General features: G+C 42.6%; 1 protein-coding gene across 3 annotated transcripts in view; it reads left to right on the forward strand.

Annotated features, from left to right (window-relative positions):
* lmnb1 (lamin B1) overlaps positions 1–18,645 on the forward strand; it is a 192,556-nt gene extending 173,911 nt beyond the window's left edge. For all 3 annotated transcript variants that reach the window (XM_072516572.1, XM_072516571.1, XM_072516573.1), the window contains 8 exons: positions 3,412–3,582; positions 7,957–8,082; positions 8,165–8,385; positions 10,140–10,365; positions 10,473–10,577; positions 11,606–11,725; positions 12,123–12,221; positions 17,973–18,645. In XM_072516572.1, coding sequence (XP_072372673.1) covers positions 3,412–3,582; positions 7,957–8,082; positions 8,165–8,385; positions 10,140–10,365; positions 10,473–10,577; positions 11,606–11,725; positions 12,123–12,221; positions 17,973–18,014 — 1,110 coding nt within the window. In that variant the 3' untranslated portion in view covers positions 18,015–18,645. The remainder of the gene's footprint in view (positions 1–3,411; positions 3,583–7,956; positions 8,083–8,164; positions 8,386–10,139; positions 10,366–10,472; positions 10,578–11,605; positions 11,726–12,122; positions 12,222–17,972) is intronic.
* The last annotated feature ends 389 nt before the right edge of the window (positions 18,646–19,034 follow it).

Raw genomic sequence — 19,034 nt, forward strand, 5'->3', positions numbered from 1 at the left:
AGAATAAGGACAGTGAAATTGACAAAAGGAGTTTTGGTGAAGGTTTTAGTTTAAAGAATGGATTGGAGTTCTGGCAAAAGGAGGAAGTGACTAGTGCACAGTACAGGGAAGGGGTGGGGGGTGGGGGGGGGGGACTGAATTAAGTAACTACACAGTACAAGGAAGGGGAGGAAAACTATAGATAACAAGTAGAAAGTAGGTGGAAGGGCGGCAAGGTAGCAAGTGGTTAGCCCTGTTGCTTCACAGCACCAAGGACCCTGGTTTGATTCTCCGACACTGCCTATGCGGAGTCTAAACGTTCTCTAATGTCTGCGTGGGTTTCCTTCGGGTGCTCCAGTTTCCTCCCACAAGTCCTGAAAGACGTGCTTGTTGGGTGAGTTTACCTGAACAGGTGCAGTAGTGTGGCAACTAGAGGATTTTCGCAGTAATGTCATTGCAGTGTTAATGTAAGCCTACTTGTGACTAAGATTATTATTGCTTTGGAAAATGTTGAAGCTAAATACACTAATATTTGCTTATTAGTGTTTGTAACAAATTAGGTGAATTAACACAAACAAATTAAAAAGTTTGATCTGGTAGTAAATGTGGTTAGTGTGTGGATAAGTTTAGGAACTAAATGTTTGTGATACTTTTTTGAGGTGCAAAATGGAAAAGCAGGGTAGTGTAGATAAAGATAATCTTAAGTATTAGATTCCATTCCCGTGGGGCTAAGAAACCAAGGCAGAAAAGATTGATGGGATTGAGTAGCCTGTTGAGTTTTTTTTAGATCAGGTATGTCAAATAACCAACTAGAGTATAGGCTGTTTTGGATTTAGTAGTGTTCGTTGATGTGTCTGGAAACATGTTTCCCCACACTTATTTGAGATACAAATTTCATTTTCAAAAATCACAATGCTTTGTTGCACTAAAAGCAACTTGCTAACAAAATACCGTATTACATAGGCACACAGTTTTAGTTTGTGATATTACCTGTCTGTCCTCTGATTGATCTAGCCTGGTGTAGGGTACTCCTTTGTAACGTCTCAACTCCCTCCAAAGTCGCAAGTAATGAGATTACCTAACTCCTTACTGAGTATCTCAGTAGTGCAATGGAAATAAGTTAATGAATAACCTTGTATTAAAGAAACCTTGAAGAAAGAGTGACCATAGTATGTTAGAATTTTGTTTTAGGTATGACTGAAACTAGGGATTTAAATCTAAACAAAGCAAAGCATGTATGAGTTGCCCAAGATAGATGGGGAAAATACATTAAAAGATATGACAATCAATGGCTAACATTTAAAGATTTTTTTTTTTTTATAAATGTTTTTTATTGGATTTTTGAACAAAGTATATTTGCCGTTATGTACATAAGATATGATGTATATATCTATATAGAAGGGAAGGGCACACACACTCATCACAAAGGGAGAGGAGAAAAGAAAAGAACAAAAAACAGTAACAACACGAGAGAAGTACAAAATCGAATAATGTAACTGGTAGGGTATAATGCACCCGCCCAGCCGCAGCAACTCTGTACACTTGGCTAAATTATTTACACACAAGTAGGCATCTGTTTGTGCCAGAGAGACAATTCCAGAGGGCAATTCTTGAATGGGTCTGGTGCCGATGTTGTCCCTTGCTTCTCCCGGATGGATTTCTCTGCCGTTGTCGGCTCGTGCTCACTACCGCTTCAGCCGGCCCTCCCGTCTTCCACCTATATTCTCCTTTTTCTCTGTTCCTGTGGATGTCAAGTTAGTTAATGTTTCCCTGCCCCCCCCCCCTGCTAGTCGGACAGCCAGTCTGCAGCTTTGGGTGGTGCTGCTGACCGCCAGCCGAACAGGATTCTACGGCGGGCGATCAGGAGGGCAAAGGCGTCTGCCCTCCTCCCCAGGAATAGGTCTGAAACCCCGAAGACTGCTGCTTTCGGGCATGGCTCCACCCTCACCCCCACCACTTTGGGCATTGCCTCGAAGAAGGCTGTCCAGTACTCCACAAGTCTGGGGCAAGACCAGAACATGTGGGTGTGGTTGGCTGGGCCTCCTTGGCACCGTTCACATATATCCTCCACCTCCGGGAAGAACCTACTCATATGAGTTCTTCTTAAGTGGGCTCTATGTACCACTTTTAGTTGCGTCAGGCTGAGCCTTGCGCAAGTAGAGGTGGAGTTGACCCTATGCAATCCTTCGCTCCAGAGTACCCACCCTATTTCGATCCCCGGGTCCTTCTCCCATTTCATTGTTGTTGCTTCCAGTACGGTGTCGGCCCCTTCTACCAGTCGGTCATACGTGTCGCTACAGTTTCCTTTCTCTAGTATGCTTGCATCCAGTAACTCGTCCAGTATCTCTTCTCCTCCCCCCCCCCCCCCCCCCCCCCAATACAAACGCCATGATTAGTTTGTCTAATGCTTTGAAAAAGGCCTTGCGGATGTAGATCGGGATGGATCTGAATAGGAAGAGGTACCTGGGCAGCACGTTCATTTTGATCGTCTGGACTCTCCCCGCGAGGGAGAGTGGAGTGTGTTCCATCATTGCAAGTCCTTTTTTTACTTCCTCTGTCAGACTGGTGAGGTTCCAATTGTGGATCCCTTTCCAGTCACGGGCTATTTGGATCCCCAGGTAGCGTAATTTGTGTCGGGCTTGATTAAATGGCAGTCCCGTTAGTGCAACATTTAAAGAATTAATACCTAATTTGCAACAACTATGTATTCTGTAAAGGTACAAAAAATGTGGACCAGCTGTTCAACAGCATTACATGAAAAGCTTATTTTGTGAAAGAACGGTGAGCCTGAGGATTGCAATGAATTTAGCAAAGAAGGAACAAAATAGGACAGAGAGTAAGCTAGAAACAGATGTAAAAATAGACTAAATGTAAATAGGCAGCAATTGGTGAAAGGAAACCTGGGCCATCAGAGGCAGGTAAAATCATGAGGAATAGGGAAACGGCAGAGACATTAACACAACTTGTCTGTTTTCACAGTAGAAGACAATGTTCCCGAAATAATCGCCTAGTAAGAAATAAGAACTTAAATTAGTATAAGTAATGAAATGGTACTGGGGACATTTTTGAGATGAAGTAGCAACAGATTGCTTGGTTTTGATGACCTGCAACCTGGGGTTTTAAGAGGCGGCTGCAAAAATAGTGGATGTGTTGATTTTGATACTCCAGAATTCCTCCATCCTTGAGAGGCAGCCAATATGACCTTGCACGAGGAGAGGCTAACACTACCAGGTAAAATGTTAGAATCAATTCGTACCCCGCTACCCCAGGCAGTCTTGATGCTTTAACTTCTCAACTAACTACGTTTTCCAAAGCCTTGTGGTGTAGCGTATTACTTCCTTTCCAGGTCGATTCTAAATCTTGTGTGTTTTTTCAAGTAATTGTTTGTGTAAAACCTCCATGTACTTGTGGCTCTTTTCTGTGACCCCCCAGGAAATCAAAGAAACCAGAAAGAGACATGAGACTCGTCTAGTTGAGGTGGATACAGGTCGGTTGGTTGAATATGAGCACAAGCTGGCCAAAGCTCTACAAGAACTCAGAGAACACCATGATCAACAAGTTAAAATCTATAAAGAAGAACTCGAAAAAAACTTCCGCGATAAGGTAATTAAAAAAAAACTCTTCCCCCATCAATATCTGTGAAGGTGTGTACAAGGAAGAGTAATCCAGTATATCAAAGAATAAATAATTCGAGGTAAATCGTTGACTAGGTTTAATTAATCATTTTTACTGCACAAAACTATCGATAATTTTAAAAACCACCCTGAGGTTTTCTGGGTGGGAGAGAGCTTCCATTTCCTCACCCGAGTTTCACACCTCCGCCGTCCAATCGTTCCAGTCAGTATTCACTGTGCCCTTTCTTTGGCTTTAATATCCTTCATATGATGGCCTGTCCTGAGCTACCTGCAATGCTCCAAATGTGTTATGCAAATTCTATCTTGTAGAAACTACTTGCTTTTTGTCCTGCTCTTTTAACCTGTACTTTTGACCTTTAATGACCTATGCACATGCACTCTTAAATCTGTTGCTCCCAAGATTTGTATCACTTGCAGTATATTTTCTTTCATTACTTTATAAAAATATAAGCACTAGGCTTCAATGAAGTTACTGTGAAAAGCCCCTAGTCACCACATTCTGGCGCCTGTCTTTAAGATTTTATAAATAGGAAATGGCCCTGATTGTTCAGAAATATGTACACCAGAAAACATTAATTGTAATTATGAAATGTCACTCAATAACCTCCTACAATAATGACAACTCTTCATTGAGTCTCTTTTTCGAGTGTTCCTCCTAAGTGAGGTAGCTGACCTGTGCATGATTTTTTTTTTTTCTTAAATTCATTTACGGGATGGGGGGTCACTGGTTAGGCCAGCATTTATTGCCCATCCCTAATTTGCCTTCAGAAAGTAGTGGAGAGTTGCCGCCTTGAATCGCTGCAGTCCCGGCGGTGTAGGTACACCCACAGTGCTGTCAGGGTGGTGTTCCACGAGGGAGATAGATCACTTGGTTGCATGGTGTACCGAAAACAACCTCTCTAAAAGACAAAGGAAGTCATTGACTTCAGGAAGTGTAGCATGACCCCCCCCCCCCCTCCCCAACATCAATGGCTCCAAAGTAGAGATGGTCAATAGCTTTAAGTTCCTGGGGGTCACCGTCACCAACGGTCTGTCCTGGTCCACTCAACGTTGATGCAACAGTCAAGAAAGTCCAACAATGTCTCTACTTTCTTAGGACGCTGAAGAAATTTGGCATGTCTCCATCAACTCTCAAACTTCTACAGATGTGTCATAGAGAGCATCCTATCCAGCTGCATTATAGCTGGTATGGCAACTGCTCGGCCCAAGACCGCAAGAAACTATAAGAGTGTGGTGAACTCATCCTAACGCAGCACACAAGCTTGCCATCCTCCTATTGATTCTGTATACACCTTAAAGGCAGACCGCATTGTCAGAGACCCCTCACACCCAGGCTTTGCCCTCTTCCAGACCCTTCCATCAGGCAGAAGATACAGAAGTCTGAAGACCCGCACATTCAGACATAGGAACAGCTTCTTCCCCACAGTTAACAGACTCCTCAATGACTCTTCTTTGGACTGATCTGTTCTCTGTAACACTATTCACAATGTCCTATGTTGCTCTTGTTTGGCTTTGTTCCGCACTGTAACCATCACTATTTGTTGATGCACCATGTCGATTATTCTTTTGTCGTCTACTATGTAAGTACTGTGTACGCTCCCTTGACCGCAGAAAAATACTTTTCACTGTACTTCGGTACATGTGACAAATATCAATATATATCATTTTGCCCCAGTGACAGTGAAAGAACGGTGATATATTTCCAAGACCGGATGGTGAGTGACTTGGTGGTGAACCTCTAAGTGGTGGAGTTCCCAGGTATCTGCTGCTCATGTCCTTCTAGATGATGGTGGTTGTGGATTTGGAAGGTGCTGTCTAAGGAACCTTGGTGAGTTCCTGCAGTGCACTTGTAGATGGTGTACACAGCTGCCACTGTTCGGTGGTGGAGGGTTTGAATGTTTGTGGAAGGAGTAGTAATCAAGCAGGCAGCTTTGTCCTGGATGGTGTTGAGGTTCTTGATTGTTGTTGGAGAGTATTCCATTCCACTCTGACTTGTGTATTATAGATGGTGGGCAGAATTTGGGGGGTCAGGAGGCGAGTTACATGCCGTAGGATTCCTACACTTTGATCTGCCCTGGTAGCCGCAATATTAATATGGCTAATCCAGTTCAGTTTCTGGTCAATTGTCACCCAGGATGTTTGTGGGGGATTCAGCGATGGTCATATCGCTTTTGTAGGAGATGGCCATTACCTGGCACTTGTGTGGCAAGAGTGTAACTTGCCACTTGTCAGCCCAAGCCTGGATATTGCCCAGGTCTTGCTGCATTTGAACATGGACTGCTTCATTATCTGAGGAGTTCCGAATGGTGCTGAACATTATGCAGTCTTCTGTAAACATTCACACTTCTGACCTTTATAATGGAGGGGGAGGGGGGGGTCATTGAAGCAGCTGAAGATGGTTAGGCCTAGGACACTACCCTGGGGAACCCCTGCAGTATGTCCTGGAGCTGAGATGATTGACCTCCAACCACCACAACTATTTTCTTTTGTACCAGCTATGACTCCAACCAGTGGAGAGTTTTCCTCCCTGATTCACATTGTCCAGTTTAGCGAGAGCTCCTTGATGCCATACTTGGGCAATTACTGCTTTGATGTCTTCACCTCACCTGGCATTCAGTTCTTTTGTCCATGTTTGTACCAAGGCTGTAATGAGGTCAGGAGCTGAGGACCCTGGCGGAACCCAAACTTAACATCTGTGAGCAGGTTATTGCTGAGAAGTGCCACTTGTCAGCACTGTTGATGACTCCTTCCACCACTTTGCTGATGGAGAGTAGACTGATTGGGTGATAATTGGCTGGGTTGGATTTGTCCTATTTCTTGTGTACAGGACACACCTGGGAACTTTTCCACATTGCTGGGTAGATGCCAGTGTTGTAGCTGTACTGGAACAGCTTGGCGAGGTGCAGCATCTTCTGGAGCTCAAGTCTTTAGTACTATTGCCGGAATATTGTCAGGGCCCATGGCCTTAGTATTTAGTACCTTAAGCTGTTTCTTACTATCACATGGAGTGAATCACATTGGCTGAAGACTGACATCTGTGATTCTGGGGTTCTCCGGAGGGAACCAAGATGGATCATCCACTCAGCATTTCTAGCTGAAGATTATTCCGAATGCTTCAGCCCTGTCTTTTGCACACATGTGCTGGGCTCCTCCATCATTTGAGGGTGGGGATATTTGTGGAGCCTCCCCACTGTTGTTTAATTGTCCACCACCATTCTACAGAGTTTCTATCTGATGCTTTCTTGTGGAATCACTTAGCTCTGTCTATTATTTACTACTTATGCTGTTTGGCACACAAGTAGTCCTGTTGACATTTTTTGGTACACCTGATGTTGCTCCAGGCATGCTCTCCTACACTTTTCATTGAACCAAGGTTGATCCACTGGCTTGGTGGTAATATAGAGTGGGGATATGACAATGAGGTTGCAGATTGTGATTGAATACGATTCTGCTGCTGATGTTCCCCATCACCCCCCCCCCCCCCCCCCCCCCCCCCTCCTTGAACAGGCCCTGGAACATGTTCGTGAATGGCCTCCACATTTTGTGGAATCCCTCGGATGGCAGAGAGTCATTGTTGAGGTCGCCCGAATGTATACCACTATGCCGCCACCTCTGCATCCGTCCTGCCGGTGAAACCGAACATACCCAGGAATGGTGATAGTGGTGTCTGGGACATAGTCATACACTCAGAATTGTCAGGCTGTTGCTTGACTATTCTGAGAGACAGCTCTCCCAACTTCGGCATAAGCTCCCAGATGTTAGAATGGAGAGTGGGCAGGGCTGGGTTTATCGGTTTTATTCGTGCCTATGCAAGGGAGCCCACACTTGTACAAGGACAGAGGGAGCTTCTTGCAAATGCACTACATCTGCCCCATATCCATTCTATTAGTTCACTCTCAAAACACTAACTGCTAAAGGCTGTTTCCCTTGATTAATCAGTGACTCTGCCTGATTCTGTGCTTTGTACCATTTCCCTAATAGCTTATAGCCTTTTCTGATAGGAAGCAAGCAATGGGCATGACTGCGCAGTTCAGTGTTTTCTTTGTGTACCTTTTTAGTTTTTGAAAAACCCTTTGGTATGATAGGAACATGCAATATGTAGATTGGGGTTTACAGAACTTGCAATGAATTCTGAAAAGCTGCAAATAATAGTTCTCTTTTTTTTTTTTAAACCGAAATAGTTTTGCAAGTTGTTTCTGCTAATTCTGCACTTTTATATATTCAGTAATCTGAAGGGCATTGAGGATAATTGGCTCAATTCTATATGGACTCATGTGACTCGATTACGAACCATTTTGAGGAAGTGCATATTTTGAAATTTCCTGGCAATTGTGTTTTTAAGCTGGAGAATGCGAGATTTGCCTCCGAGATGAACACCAGGTCAGCCAAGGCAGCTGAAGAAGAGTTGAAAGAAAATTCGATGAGGATAGAGAGTCTCAGCACTCAGTTGTTCAACATGCAAAAAGATGTAAGTAAATTTATTAATTGGAGTTAACATATCAGTAATTTTAAATGCTTTCAACTATTCTCACCCTGCCTTCTTGCCATAGGCTAGAGCCTGGCAAGAAAGGGTTCAGGAATTGGAAGATGAGCTGGAAAAGGAGAGGAATGGACATCGCAGGCTGCTGTCAGAAAGGGAGAAAGAAATGGCAGAGATCCGAGCACAGATGCAGCACCAACTAAATGAATATGAAGATCTTTTGGATGTTAAGTTAGCATTGGATATGGAAATCAGTGCATACAGGAAGCTGTTGGAGGGTGAAGAGGAGAGGTAATCTTTAACGATTATAATCGTACTTTCAAGTTTAAATTTTTAAGACGGCTGAGGTCATATTTAACATCTTTTTTGTTTCCTGTCCATGCCTTACTCCAATGTCAAAGTGTCCATATGCCACTGCTCTTTACAATATACATATCCTGTTGAGCATCAAGTTCTACCCATTATATTACACCTTGCCTTACTTCATGTCTCCAGTGGACTAAATTCTGATTCTTCATATTTGCTTACAAGTACTTCACAGCCTCACTCCTTATCATTTTTCAGTTATGGACAGTAGTTTAATATTAAAGAAAATGGCAGGTGTACAGTTTAGTACTCTGACAACCACAGACTATATCATTGTGCTTGAAATGCCATATCTATCCTGTTGTGCATCTGTTATGTTGAATATTTTTACAGGGCCAAATAGTTTTAATACACACAAGCAACAGATTTTCAAGGACGAGTACTCTGTTTCATTTAAAGGTTGTAGTATGCTGTTGCAAAACAACCATGTTATGGTATCTGATGCTTTTAAATGTTATCTCCTGTTGACTGCACTTCCCCCCTAATATTAAGTATTCTTTTACGTTGGTATCTTCTCTGACAGAAAATACCCAATAAAATTGGATTCCTAATGAATCGAGCTTTGGCTAAAGGTAATCCAAGTGTGAGGTGGGCTTTTTTTTGTGTTTCTTAATCTGAGCAAGATGAACATTTAAAATATGTCACTGCCATAAATATGGAAACAAATTTTTGATTATCCAGGAACTTTAAATTTGGCACATTCGGCAAAATAGACTCATTCAGTCTGTGTGAGATCTCTGAAAGCTGTCGATTTTTCTGGTCTTTAGATATTCAGTCACTCTCTTTACAAACTTATGGATTCTGGTATGGGAAAAGTCCTGATGCCTTTCTCTTTTGTTTGGAGTTTAATAACTTTAGAAGTGGTTTATTGTGTTCAAAATCTCAATGTATGCACGGATGGACACACACCTGCAGATGTTTATATGCACTGACATCATCTGACCCTTGCCCCTCATCAGGCATATCTTTTGAGCTGAACTTCACGAAACTTCAGAGAGTCGTGAACAAGAGCCCAGTCCATCACACTATCTGCCTGCCATCCATTGACTTCCATCTACACCTCCCGTTGCCTGGGGAAAGGGGGCAGCATAATCAAAGGCCCCTCCCACCCGGTTTACTCACTCTTCCAACTTCTTCCATCGGGCAGGAGATACAAAACTCTGAGAACTCGCACGAACAGACTTAAAAACAGCTTCCCGTTGTTACCAGACTCCTAAACGACCCTCTTATGGACTGGCCTCATTAACACTACACCCCTGTATGCTTCACCCGATGCGGTGTTATGTAGTTACATTGTGTACCTTATGTTGCCCTATTATGTATTTTCTTTTATTTCCTTTTCTTTTCATGTATTTATGATCTGTTGAGCTGCTTGCAGAAAAATACTTTTCACTGTACCTTGGTGCATGTGACAACAAACAAAATCCAAATCCAATATCCAAAATGTTATACGTCATCAAAATACTTGTAGCCACAGTGTTGGAATTCACCATAGAAACATCAGCAACTCAAAACCTTCATTTGATGATTTGGATAAAGGATGACTTTTGCAACTTTGCACAAGCTATTTGATTTTTATGTCGCAATTTTACTTGAAGGACTTTTACAACATGTAAATTGTAAGAACTTGTCCTTTTCTTGTAGCTTTTTTGCTAATTTGGTTTCCTTAACCTTTTCAGATTGAAGTTGTCACCAAGTCCATCTTCTCGTGTGACTGTTTCTCGTGCGACATCTAGTCGCAGTGTCCGAACAACTCGTGGGAAGAGAAAGCGCAATGATGTTGAGGAATCAGAGGCCAGTAGCAGTGTCAGCATTTCCCATCTTGCTTCTGCCACAGGGAATGTTGTCATTGAAGAAGTGGATGTAGATGGCAAATTTATCCGCCTAAAGAACAATTCTGAACAGGTATGAGTGGGGGGGAAAAAATGTTTACATATAGCATGCATCAAATGATTTGTTTTGGGTATGCTGTTTTTTTTTTCTCACTATTTCCTCAAAACATTCTTTAACAGGATCAATTCATGGGTGGCTGGGAGCTGACCAGAAAAATTGGTGATGCAACTGTCTCTTACAAATTTACCCCAAAATATACATTGAAAGCTGGGCAGACTACTACAGTAAGTCCAATATAATTGCTGATTTAAAGCGAGATACAGCCTTTGTTGATCTCTATTTGCAGTTGTTACAGGGAGGAGTTGGTTGGCTTTGGTGTACTTCTGCTAGAAAAAGCTGCCAGGGTCCCTAGATCCTGATGTGGCATTCAGTGATCGCTGCTGAAATGATGGATCTGATTTTGGGTTGGAGTGCTTATTTTATCTGGAGTTGAAATCAGACAATTTGTTAGTTTAGGAAATAGTGATTGGATGTTCCCTGTACATTGGTTAGATTGTTGCAAGAACTGGAAAATCCAGTTTCCAGAAACAAGAGAGTGGATATTAACTTGTACTGTTATGATCCTAATGCATAATTGACTTCCAGTGATTTGATCTCCTAAATACCCTTTAGTCGTTCAGGTGGCTGACCTATAGTTCCTTCTTGTCTGAGGAGTGCTCACCCTCTCTACTTGGGGACATGCTTCACTTAAGTCCAGAGAAGTAGGGCATGAGCATAGGTGGGACCCTGCATTAGTAGGACCACCTTGCCTATTGTGACATTCGTTTTCAGGATTATTTGTAGCTGAGTGGGAAGAATCCTATCTCCTCGTCACAGATCTGCATTTGCTGCAGAGTTGTGGTTTAGACTTTAGATTATTGAGCCAGTCACATTCGTCATCCAGCTGATTTTCTTGACCAAGAGATTTTCATGATTAACTTTGCACAATACCCAACAGTCACTCTCAATTGAGAAATGAAATTTAAGCAACTTTCTAATTTCCAACAATCAAAGTGGTGCCAAACCCTAGATTTGAAGGTTAAATCTGTTTCTGTTAGCTTCCAAGTAATAACATCCAGCAGTTGAAGTATTAAGTTTTGCTAGCTGTATGACTGCCATTGGTGGAAGACAATAAGCAGAGTTTGCGCAAAAACAAAGCTACTTCGATGCATTATACCCACTGCTTAGTTCAAATAATTTTCAGAGAACTTTATCAAAATGTGCCTGCTGTAAGGCTGAAACTGCTTCTTATTTAATAATTGTAATACTGCAGATCTGGGCTGCTGATGCTGGTGTGACATCTGCGCCTCCTGCCAACCTCGTCTGGAAGAACCAAAGTGCTTGGGGCACTGGGACAGATGTGAAAGTAGTTCTCAAGAATTCTCAGGGCGAGGTAAATGCTTCTTTCAGTGGGATTGAAACATGTATGTGTCGTTTCTAACCATTAATATCTCTTGCCAGTTCCAAGCAAACAAAATTAATGCTGTAACAAATAAAGATGGGAATAGGTTTCATAGGGGTTGGGAGGGGTTGCATCAATGGAGGCTTAAATAACTCCACTTATAAGCCTCTATATTATAATTTGAACATGACTAAATAACAGCTGTGTAAGCATTAAGCTATGGGAGATGAAATATGCCAGAATCTTTATCTTCAATTCACAGGTAGTAAAGATTAAAATATGCATTTATATTTTTAAAAACACACACTATGTAGAATAATGGTTACAATGCAATTTGCTAGTTTTAGGTTTAGCTTCCTAAATTGATTTCTTTTGTGTACGTATATAGGCGGTGGCTGACAGAACCACCATCTTCACAACTACTGTACCGGAGGAGGAGGAGGAAGAAGAAGTTGAGATCAAAGATGAAGACCTCTTCCATCAACAGGTATGTTTGATCTAACAACTGAATTTGTATCCCACAAAGTGAGCTACACAAGGAGACATTGTGAGTGATATAAATGAGCTGTGGGAGCTTTTGCAAGCTTCCGGTTTACACTGGTGGAATGTCTGAAATTGAAGCAATAATTTGCATTTAATTTTAGTTTTAGATCAAGACAACATGGCACAATCCACCAGCTGTGTTGTGCTCGCGCTAGAGCGCGATGCGGCCAGTCGATGCTGGGAGAGCCCTCTCGTAGGCTTCCTGGAAGTCTTCACATCTTGCAGGATTCACCCAAGTCCCGCGAGGTGCCAGAGTCAGAAACACACCCCCAAGGGGCGGGACCAAACAGCGCACACCGAAGCTGGTTTTAAACCGACTGGTGAATTACCTGGGATCCACCGGCCTCCCCAGCGAGGCTGCAACCGGGTGCTGTTCAGCACCGGTCCACACAACAATCTCCCGGACCATCGGAGACCCCAGGGTGGTCAGGGTCAGTGCAGATTGGTTCCCTGGCGCTCTCACTGGAACATGGACTCCTTGGCACTGCCATGGTGACTCGCTGATACTGCCAAGCTGGCAGGAGTGGTGCCAGGGTGGCACTGCTGAGGGTCCAAGCCCGAGGGAAGGGGGGCACGCCTGGGGGGTGGGGGGGGGGGGTGCATGCGTGCGTCCGTCCATCCGTCCTCTGGGAGGTTGGAGGGGGATGGGGTCCTGGAAAGGGAGGGGCCCTTAAGTGGGTGTGGTGGTGCGGACCTGGGGACTTGTCCACCTTAATGCCTTTTAGAATACCAACACATCCTCCTTATGCCGACTTGACCTAGAGTAATCAAACATCTATCCCTAACCTCAACATCCGTCATGTCTCTCTCCTCGGTGAATACCAATGCAAAGTACTCGTTAAAAATTTCACGTGTTTTCTCTGACTCCACGCATAACTTTCCTCCTTTGTCCTTGAGTGGGCCAACCCTTTCTCTAGTTACCCTCTTGCTCCTTATATATGAATAAAAGGCTTTAGGATTTTCCTTAACCCTGTTTGCTAAAGATATTTCATGACTCCTTTTAGCCCTCTTGATTCCTCGTTTCAAATTGGTCCTACATTCCTGATATTCTTCCAAAGCTTCGTCTGTCTTCAGTCGCCTAGACCTTATGTATGCTTCCTTTTTCCTCTTGGCTAGTCTCACAATTTCACCTGTCATCCATAGTTCCCTAATCTTGCCATTTCTATCCCTCATTTTCATAGGGACATGTCTGTCCTGCACTCTAATCAACCTCTCTTTAAAAGCCTCCCACATTATCAAATGTGGATTTACCTTCAAACAGCTGCTCCCAATCCACATTTTCCAGCTCCTGCCGAATTTTGGTATAGTTGGCCTTCCCCCAATTCAGCACTCTTCCTTTAGGACCACTCTCGTCTTTGTCCATGAGTATTCTAAAACTTACGGAATTGTGATCACTATTCCCAAAGTCATCCCCGACTGAAACTTCAACCACCGAGTTCATTCCCCAACACTAGGTCCAGTATAGCCCCTTCCCGAGTTGGACTATTTACACACTGCTCTAGAAAACCCTCCTGGATGCTCCTTACAAATTCTGCTCCATCTAAACCTCTGACACTAAGTGTATCCCAGTCAATGTTGGGAAAATTAAAATCTCCTATCACCACCACCCTGTTGCTCCTACATCTTTCCATAACCTGTTTACATATTTGTACCTCTATCTCACGCTCGCTGTTGGGAGATCTGTACTACATAGTCCAATGTAGTACAGATTACATTGTTACCGCACCGTTCCTATTTCTGAGCTCTGCCCATATCACCTCACTGCTCGAGTCCTCCATAGTGCCCTCCTTCAGCACAGCTGTGATATCCTCTCTGACCAGTAATGCAACTCCTCCACCTCTTTTACCTCCCTCTCTATCCCGCCTGAAGCATCGATATCCTGGGATATTTAGTTGCCAATCATGCCCTTCCCTCAACCAAGTCTCAGTAATAGCAATAACATCATACTCCCAGGTGCTAATCCAAGCCCTAAGTTCATCTGCCTTATCTACTACACTTGCATGAAAACAAATGCACCTCAGACCACCAGTCCCTTTTGCGTTCATCATCTGCTCCCTGCCTGCTCTTCCCCTTAGTCATGCTGGCTTCATGATCTAGTTCCTTACAAGCTTTGATTACTACCTCCTTACTATTCACTAACCTCATTTGGTTCCCATCCCCCTGCTACATTAGTTTAAACCCTCGCCAACATTGGTTCCAGTCCTGCCCAGGTGCAGACCGTCCAATTTGTAGTAGTCCCATCTCTCCCAGAACCGGTCCCAATGTCCCAAAAATATGAACCCCTCCCTCCTGCACCATCTCTCAAGCCACGCATTCATCCTGCCTATTCTTTCATTTCTACTGACTACCAGGTGGCACTGGTAGCAGTCCTGAGGTCTGACTTTTTAACTTGGCTCCTAACTCCCTAAATTCTGCTTGTAGGACCTCGTCCTGTTTTTTACCTATATCATTGGTGCCTATATGCACCACGGCAACTGCCTGTTCACCCTCTCCCTTCAGAATGTTCTGCAGCCAATCTGAGACATCCCTGACCCGTGCACCTGGGAGGCAACATACCATTCGCGAGTCCCGTTTTCGACCTCCGAACCGCCGATCTACTCCCCTTACAATTGAATCCCCTTTGACTATAGCCCTTCCACTCTTTTTCCTGCCCTTTTGTACAGTAGTGCCAACCATGGTGCCATGAACCTGGCTACTGCTGCCTTCCCAAGGTGAGCCATTTCCCCCAACAGTATCCAAAATGGTATACCTGTTTTGGAGAAAGATGACCGCAGGGGACACCTGCACTGTCTTCCTGCTTTTTCTCTGCCTTTTGGTCACCCATTCCCTTTCTCCCTCAGCAATCCTAATCTGTGATGTGACCACTTCGCCAAACATGCTATCCACAGCATCGCGGATGCTCCAAAGTGAGTCCATCCGCAGCTCCAGAGCCGTCATGCGGTCTAACAAGAGCTGCAGCTGGAAACACTTCCCGCACATGAAGGAGCCAGGGACATCAGCCACGTCCCTGAGCTCCCACATTGAGCAAGAGGAGCATAACTCTGGTCTGAGATCTTATGCCATTTTTAATCTTAAGCTTACCTTAGTCCAACTATAATATCAAATAATAGATAAATGAAAAAGGAAAAAAAAAGGAAAAAATGTTACTAATCACACGATAAAAAAAAATGGAAATAGAAAAACCCTACCTTATCAACACACCTCGGGGAAAAGAAAAACTACTTGTCATTGAATAACAGTGGGGAACTCGCCGGCAAAGTCGGCGGGAAAGTCCCTGAAAAATCCTCCACAAATGAACTTAGAAATTTTGGGGAAGAATCACACCTCGTATGTCTACACATTGGACATAATGCAAGTGAACTGAATGTCTTGGGCTTCATTTCCTTCTAACCTTATTGTGAATGTTCAATAACATTTGGTTTCTTGTGTAAGTGGATAGTTGCAAAAGGGAAGTGATTAGTGCAATCGTACACCAATTCTGACGCAGATCCTGAATGTGATGTGAATTTTAAAGTTTTGTAACTGAGGAAGAATAAATCTGAAATGTGTTCATTCATGGCAAGACCGGAGGTTCATGATTGGGGAATATAATTTCTCTAACGCAGCTACTGCAATGCGATTCCTTTCTCTTTAGAAGTGGCCTGTATATGTGCTTTTTATCAGTCTGGCATGCAGGCTCTAAATCAACAAGTGTTTTATTTCATAGAATCATAGACTAGTGCAGGGCAGAAGGAAACTATCCAGCCATTGAATCTGTGCTGCTTCTTTCAAAGAAAATTAATTCAGTCCCACAAACTTCTTATTCCTTTTTCATATTCCTGCAATTATTTATCTAATCCCCTTTTGAACACCTATTGATTTAATCTCCACCACTCTGTGTATTCCAAATCCTCTTCATTCGTCCAGTAAAGTTTCTCCTCCTGTTGTCTCTGGTTCTTTTGCCAATCACAAATCCATGCTGATTCATTTGAAAACCATTTCTCTTGGGCTGGTTTAGCTCAGTGGGCCAGACAGCGGTTTGTGATGCAGAACAAGGCCTGCAGCGTGGGTTCAATTCCTGTACCAGCTGGAAATTCTGATTTCTCCCTCTGTGTACCCGAACAGGTGCCAGAATGTGACGACTAGGGGCTTTTCACAGTAACTTTATTGCAGTGTTGTAAGCCTATCGTGACAATAAAGATTATTATATAACATATAATTCATCATTCCTGGAGTCTATCTAGCGAATTTATTTTTGCCACATCCTTCCTAATGGTGCCCAGAATTAACCAGCTGGGGCCAATATACAAGTTTAACATCCTGACTTTAGAACACTGTCTATTTGGAAAGCACAAGGCTTTATTAACCTCTTTGTTAATCTATCATGCTGCCTTTAAAGATGTGTGCACATGCCCCATGGGTCTCTTTATTGTACCATTTAGTTTGTAATATCAATGTGGCAGATTAAACTGAAAAAATAAATCTGAGGTGATGTAGGCCTGCCCGTGTTCTTTCAAGCCTCTTACTCACTTCTTCACTGTCCACTCTAAGTGCATTTGCTTTTATATATTTTGATGTTCTTTGTCCCAAACTGCTTTTATAAGGCAACAAATTACTTCTTGAAGTATAGACAAACAGGCAACCAATTTGTGTGCAGCAAGATCTTCAAATAGTGAGATAAATGATCAGTTAAACTGGTTGAGGGATGAAAGCTGACCAGGTCATTTGGAAAGCTTGTTCATGAGGTTGAACTGTTCTCAACGAATATCAAAACCTTTTTTGAATGAGAAAATAGATCCAGAGTTCCCCTTTAGCACCTGGTAATTGACCATACAATTGTAATGTGGTGATATGCAGGCTAACATAGAACACAAAATTTATCTTGTACTCAATATAAATTTCTCATCCAAATTTGAGCTTGTTTCTTGTATCATACCAAGTTTCATTTGCCCATTATCTATGCTGATAGACCCATATTGTCTCCCAGTACCTTAATTTTAAAATTCAGTCCTGTTCAAACCTGTCCCTGACCTCATCTGCTTGCTATCCTGCGAGATTTACAACTAGTCTGCGATCATCAAACTTTGGCCTCTTCATCCTAAAGTGCCTTTAGCTATGATCATAGAATCCCTACAGTGCAGAAGAAGGCCATTTGGCCCATCCAGCCTGTACCATCCCTCTGAAAGAGCACCATACCAAGGCGCACAACCCTGCCCTATCACCATAACCCACCCAATCGTTGGACACCAAGGGGCAATTTATCGTGACCAATCCACTTAACCTGCACATCTCTGGACTGTGGGAGGAAATTTGAGCTCCTGGAGGAAACCCACACAGTCACTGAGGGAAAAAGTGCAAACTCCACACAGTCAGTCACCAAAGGTCGGAATTAAACCCGGGTCCCTGGCGCTGTGAGGCAGCAGTCCTAATCACTGCCGTCGAGATGATGAAGCTCTGCAATTTTATACACTTCTCCACAGCACCTTTTTTTAAGACCAGCCGAACCCAACTCTTTGATCAAGATTTTAATTCACCCTCTGCTCCCTTCTTAATATCTCTTTTGGTTCAAATTATGTTTTAAATGAATTTTGTTTTAAAGGTGATATATAAATACAAATCATTGTATTACTGTCCAAATCAAAATAGTAAAAACCCAATGAGTAAAAATGAACTTGTCTACTTTAAAACATTAAGCTTGTTTGGGTTTCTTTTGCAGGGAGATCCAAGAGCAGCTGACAGGGGCTGTGCAGTAATGTGATTGTCTTGCAAGACAACATTTCTTCAAAAACTCATCGCAGCCTACGTTCAACTTATAAACTATTTTTGTATTTCAGTAATTTGTATTTTAGATATTTTGTTAATTTCTTTTTGTACACATGACATTGGTTCAGGGCTTTTTATACTGTTACTGAGAATTGTTTTAGAACATTACAAGGTGTAGACTTAAAACAAAAGTGTGTAATTCTGAAACCAAACTAATGTGAATCAGATGGTTTTCCGAAGATTACCGATGAAACCAGTGAAACATAATTTTGTGTAGTTGAAGAAACTACAGTTATTTTGGGGCAGCTTGCATTTGTGACTGGACTTGAGTTAATGAGCAGGGAAAGGGGGGATTAGATTTTGGTAATGACATTTTGTAAATTTATAAATAGAACAATACTGAACGTAACCTTTTTAATTTTTTTAAATTGTTTATACCAGGTTGACCTAAATATGCCACAAAATGGGATGAAGAATCTAGTGTGTAGCTTTACCCCCTTATTTAGATAGTGGTTGGGCACATGGTATGACTTATTGCAGATTTTTAAAATAAGTTTTAATGTAGAAATGATCTACTTGGGTTTTCTTGGCAAATACAAATAAAGTAAACATTGTGTAATAAAGAATTGTTATGTCATTCTTTCTGAAATCAAACCGGCATCAAAGTACCATGATTTGAGGCATCTCAAGTAACTGCTGTGTCACTAAAATACCTTTTGTATTGTAGGTCAACTAAACTTAATTTAAAAATTAAAATTTTTGCACTTTGTTACAGTTCGGATCTAGATGTGTACCGAGGTACAGCAAAGTATTGTTCTGCGTACAGTCCAGGCAGATAATTCCCTACAGGAAAAACAGAACGTAACAATAAATACACAAAGTAAATACATAGACTTCAGGTGAAGCAGTGTCATGCTAGACAGGAGTGACCTCAGGTGAAGCAGTATCCTGCTACACAGTAGAGGAGATACATGGAGAGATCAGTTCAGTCCATAAGAGGGTCATTCAGGAGTCT

Source organism: Scyliorhinus torazame, chromosome 9 (assembly GCF_047496885.1).
Source record: "Scyliorhinus torazame isolate Kashiwa2021f chromosome 9, sScyTor2.1, whole genome shotgun sequence".
Lineage (NCBI taxonomy): Eukaryota > Metazoa > Chordata > Chondrichthyes > Carcharhiniformes > Scyliorhinidae > Scyliorhinus > Scyliorhinus torazame.